At 34.7% G+C, this 4,959-nt stretch overlaps 1 protein-coding gene across 1 annotated transcript; it reads right to left on the bottom strand.

Moving 5' to 3' along the window:
- Window positions 1-1,228: 1,228 nt before the first annotated feature.
- On the bottom strand, window positions 1,229-1,855 carry LOC143535422 (uncharacterized). Its single transcript, XM_077029681.1, has 2 exons — window positions 1,686-1,855; window positions 1,229-1,597 (listed from the first exon to the last, which is right to left on the bottom strand). Exons 1-2 carry the CDS (start codon window positions 1,823-1,825, stop codon window positions 1,312-1,314), a joined length of 426 nt encoding a protein of 141 aa, XP_076885796.1. The 5' UTR covers window positions 1,826-1,855; the 3' UTR covers window positions 1,229-1,311.
- Window positions 1,856-4,959: the final 3,104 nt, after the last annotated feature.

Raw genomic sequence — 4,959 nt, 5'->3', positions numbered from 1 at the left:
CCTCTACTTTCAAGTCTTACAAGAAACTATGTCTACACTCTACAAGGTCAGCCCAATAGAGAGTGGCTTAAGCCCTGATCAGTTTCTCTCTTTACAACTTACAAGTCTTATAACAAACTATGCCCATATATTTTGCTGCATCTTTATATCTTCCATCAGAAAAATATATTATATATATATATATTAAAAACCAAATACCTACCCTCTCACAAATTCTCCTATTCATGTATTGTACAAACTTTGAGGGTTAACTTAGGACTCTTCCATGCACATGTGCAAGCATCTTGAAGTTAAATCTTTTTCAATCAAAGATGTTGGGGGAGATCATGTTTCATTTCCGGTCAAAAAAATTTAGTTTTGTTTTTTGTGGTCGTCTAATGTCTGTATTTCTTGCAATTCACACTGCGATTACTTCAATTTGTTGCTTCCTAATGTTAATCAGTGACTGATTTTGTGGTAACGTTTTGGACGTTGTTAGTTTTTTCAATTAAGGTTTCACACCCCGTTGCAACGCGGGTCAAATACTAGTTTGATAGCAAAACATATGCACCAACATTGTCACTGTCATACATTCAAACTTACAAGCAGCTAGCAAAGATAATCAAACATCAACAATTTGATTTTCTGGCATGCTGCTTATGAGCCCAAAAGTGTCCTTAAATCTCCCAGCCCGGCCCAAAAGATCAGCCATACAACTACAAGCATAGTGCTCAAAATCAGGAGCTATTTCATAGTCATTGACCGGTTCGTGGACCGTTTGGCAGGAAGTTCGTTTACGTTCGTTCGCTTAATAAATAAACGAACACGAACAAGAAACTTTGTTTGTTAAGTTAAATGAACGACCATGAATAGAGGTTGCGTTCGTTCATTTGTGTTCGTGAACATTCGGTGATGTGTTCATTAGTTAAAGACTTGTTTTATATTTTTATAATATTTTATTTGGTTAAGTTTCTTATGATACCAATACTAAATCAAAAAATAAATATGTGAACACTCAAAACAGTATAGACACAATACAACTTATGATCAGAACAATTAAACAGTATGGACACACATACAACACTAATATAGCATTTTATATACGATACAACGAGTGCAAATTTAAGCAATTAAACTAAATTAAGTTGTATTAAAACTGAACCAATCAAGCATGAAATATTTTTTGAAAAAGGGTATGGCTATTTACTTTGCTTTGGGTAATTGGGTCTCAAGACTTGCATCCTTACAAGTTCAATGATCAACTTGAACTAAGTTTACTAACAAAATATTATTTTCCAATTATTTTACCATCATTATATATACATTTAAACTTCATTGCATTTGGGGAGGCAATGGTGGTATCAGGTGGTCTTTGGAAACCGGTGGTACCTTCACCTCCGAGTCTGATGGCTTATTCGGTACATTTTGACTTGAAGCGATCACGAGATAATAAAAAAGACTCAAACCCAAATTCACAAGAGCCACCAATGCAGCTCCTGAAAAATAACCCGGTTTTATGACGTAACAACCGTATTCACCGTTTGTGAATTCCAAATTCTTTTTTGTAGTATTCTTTGCACCCAAAATGAACCCTCCAACGGCTGCAAATGACATGAGCCTATATAATAGCAAATCATTTTAAACATTAAGTGTTCAATATGATACATGGCCAATAAGTCCAATATAAGATTGAAACAAGTACGTACCATGCTAGGAAAATGCAAAGTTTAATCAGTTTGGGTAAATTAGGGCGGGTGCGACAACATGCATAGCCACGCCCCGTGGCTACTCTAACCACGACACGAAGAAGGATCAAAGCCACGGCTGCGGTTATAGCGAGCCCCATGACCGGATTACTTGGGTGCACGCATTTGCCATCCACTATTCGCATCTGAGAACCCTGGTATATGTATGAAAATAGCATAAATAAATAAATGCATTTGCAAGTAGTCTATAAGACACTAAATAGTAATCCTTTATTATATTTTAAGTTGCACACAATTTTAAAAATATATTAATGAAATTTAGTGATTGATCTCAGAACTAGAAATTTAACAATTAATTAATACTTTTAAAATGATTCGGTTCGTTACGATACTGTCATTCGCTATAGTAAACGATATGTGTAAAATGTCTGGTTTAGCATTCAAGAATAATATAACTAAAATTTTGCATTTTAAGATTAAAATTAGTTAAATAGTAAAATAACTGAATAAGTTAAGTTTGCTCACAATAATAACCTATTGCATAAAGAAACGACAATAACTTAAAAAAATTTATATCTAAATTTGGATAACCATATTCTCGGAACGCCCTCTTTTATTAAAACTAAGTATTATTTTTATTAAATTTAACAGTGACTGAAATTGACAAATTAACAAACCTTACAAAAACAAATTTTCGTCTTCCCAATCTTCAGCACAAGGCTTGACTATCAGTATGCAAAATTCAAAATTGCACTTTTAATATATATTACAATATTTGAATTTGAATTAAAAAAAACATTTATTTTACTCCCGTAGGAAAGATTTTCAAACTCGTTGAGTGACATGAGTCATTATATACTTTGATAGTTTGATTCGGGTACAAAAACATGCCAAGAGATGACACTAAAAGAACACCGATGTACATAAAATAATTAACTACCTTAACTCTGGTGGCCTCGGCAGCAAACCCAGCCCCGACAGATATTAATCCTAGTACCAGCACAACACCGGCTATGATCATCGACGTTCTAGCCATCTAGCTTTACTAGTGCAGGAGATTAGCAAGATCATTATTGTGTGTTTATAGCAAACTGGAATCATAAAACACAACGAAATTCCAGGAAGTTTCCTGTGGTAGCTACGCCTATAATTTTAATAGTGCTTTTTTGTATTTTTTTTGTTGTTCATTTTCGTAAAAAATGTTCTTTGTAAAACTGTTGATGGCATTGGATGATGTCTTAATTAGTCATGACAGGTGTTTGGAGTTTATAATATTATAAAAACATTCATTTTTTTAAAAACTAAACGTTGTGGTCATTGTATAATAGCTAGTTGGAGTATTTATAATCACATTCAAATTTTTTAAATTTTGTACGCTAGTACTTGACGTTTTTATAAAACGGAACTGCTGTGGTTAGTGTATAATATATAGCTGGAGCTGTACACTTGTACCGCACGAAGCTACTAGAATTTTATACCAAATTATACTTCATTTTAATTAATACAAATTGTTAATGTCGACGCTTTCCTACATAGATTACCTATGAATGGGGTTGTTGCTCGCTAAAAGGCTGGTCAATGGTTATTGTTACATCACTAGTAGGTGGTTTCGGCTTTTACTCTTTGGAGGGAGCATGCTGTTGAAATTGAAAATATGAAAAACTTGTATATTGATTTTTTTGAGGTTTCTATTTCAGTGTAACATGGAACTAGATGGAACAAAATAAATAGAAGACTTTTTATCTCAAACATAGAAATAATAATCAAATAAAGTTGATTGCTTGATTGTTGCAAAGTAATTGTTGGAAGTTTCCTATCATTGTTAATGTAATCTTCCGAGAATGGAAATTATGCTTCATTTTGCTCCTTGAATATCTTTTATTTGATATTATTTTCTAACACTCCCCCTCAAGTTGAGTAATTGGGTCTCCGATGCTCAACTTGCTAAGACAATCGCTGAATATTCTCCCATTGACAGCCTTTGTTAAAATATCTGCTAATTGGTATTCAGATCGGACGAACGGTAACTTTATAATTTCGGCTTCAAGTTTTTCTTTGATGATGTTTCGATCAACCTCTATGTGTTTTGTGCGATCATGTTGGACATGATTTTTTGAAATTTGTATTGCGGCTTTGTTATCGCACATAATCTTGCTTGCTTCAGTTGGAGGGAACCCGATCTCAGTCAAAAGTTTGTGGATCCATATGACTTCTGCTAGGCCACGTGCAATCCCTCTGAATTCAGTTTCGGCGCTTGATAAAGCAACAACCTTTTGTTTTTTGCTTTTCCACATCACCAAGTTTCCACCAACTAGAGTGAAGTATCCTGATGTAGATCTTCGGTCGTCTTTATCACCTGCCCAGTCTGCATCAGTATATAGCTGGATCTTCATATGCTTGTTTTGCTTAAAGAGAACTCCATGACCAGCTGTCCCCTTGAGGTATTTGATGATCCCCATTACTGCCTCCATGTGGGTAACTTGAGGTTGGTGCATAAACTTGCTAACCACTCCCACTGCATATGCAATATCAGGACGAGTATGTGATAAGTAGATTAGTTTACCTACCAGGCGTTGATATCTTTCTTTGTATGTTAACTCAGCTTCTTCTTCCATATGAAGTTTATGGTTCACCTTCATTGGTGTGTCTGCAGGCTTGCAGTCAATCATTCCCGTCTCAGCAAGAAGGTCAAGTATGTATTTCTTCTGGCATATAAAGATTCCTTGTTTGGACCTTAGTACCTATATTCCAAGACAATACTTAAGTCTTCCCAAGTCTTTCATTTCAAATTCTGTGAATAGGCTTGCCTTCAACTTTCTCATTTCTTTTTCATCATTTCCTGTAATTATCATATCATCAACATATATAATTAAACAAGTCACAAGTTTACCTCTCCGTTTAAGGAACAATGTATGATCGGAGTTGTTTTGTTGGTATCCATATTTCTTCGTTGCTATAGTGAATCTGCCAAACCAGGCTTGAGGGGATTGTTTGAGACCGTAAAGAAATTTTCTTAGTTGACATACTTCTTTTGCTTTGAAATTATTTGCGAACCCGGGTGGAGCTTCCATATAAACTTCTTCTTCTAATTCTCCATGTAGGAATGCATTCTTAACATCAAATTGATGAAGGGGCCAACCTTCATTAGCAGTGATCAAGAAAAGAACTCTAATTCTGTTAAATTTGGCTACTAGGGAGAATGTTTCAGAATAATCCACCTCGTATTTCTGCGTATAGCCTTTAGCTACTAGTCTTGCTTTATATCTTTCAATAG

The sequence above is a fragment of the Bidens hawaiensis genome, unplaced genomic scaffold, assembly GCF_021521415.1.
Source record: "Bidens hawaiensis isolate Kalapana, Puna unplaced genomic scaffold, B.hawaiensis_p1.1 tig00010472_1, whole genome shotgun sequence".
In the NCBI taxonomy this organism is placed as follows: Eukaryota; Viridiplantae; Streptophyta; class Magnoliopsida; order Asterales; family Asteraceae; genus Bidens; species Bidens hawaiensis.
This window is presented reverse-complemented; position numbering and strand designations above follow the sequence as displayed.

Bases quoted from the DNA above. Each gene is read 5' to 3' on its own strand.
- LOC143535422 (XM_077029681.1), bottom strand. From the start codon at position 1,825: ATGGGGCTCGCTATAACCGCAGCCGTGGCTTTGATCCTTCTTCGTGTC. The intron at 1,598-1,685 runs GTACGTACTTGT...GCTATTATATAG, and splicing joins CTTTGCATTTTCCTAGCATG to GCTCATGTCATTTGCAGCCG.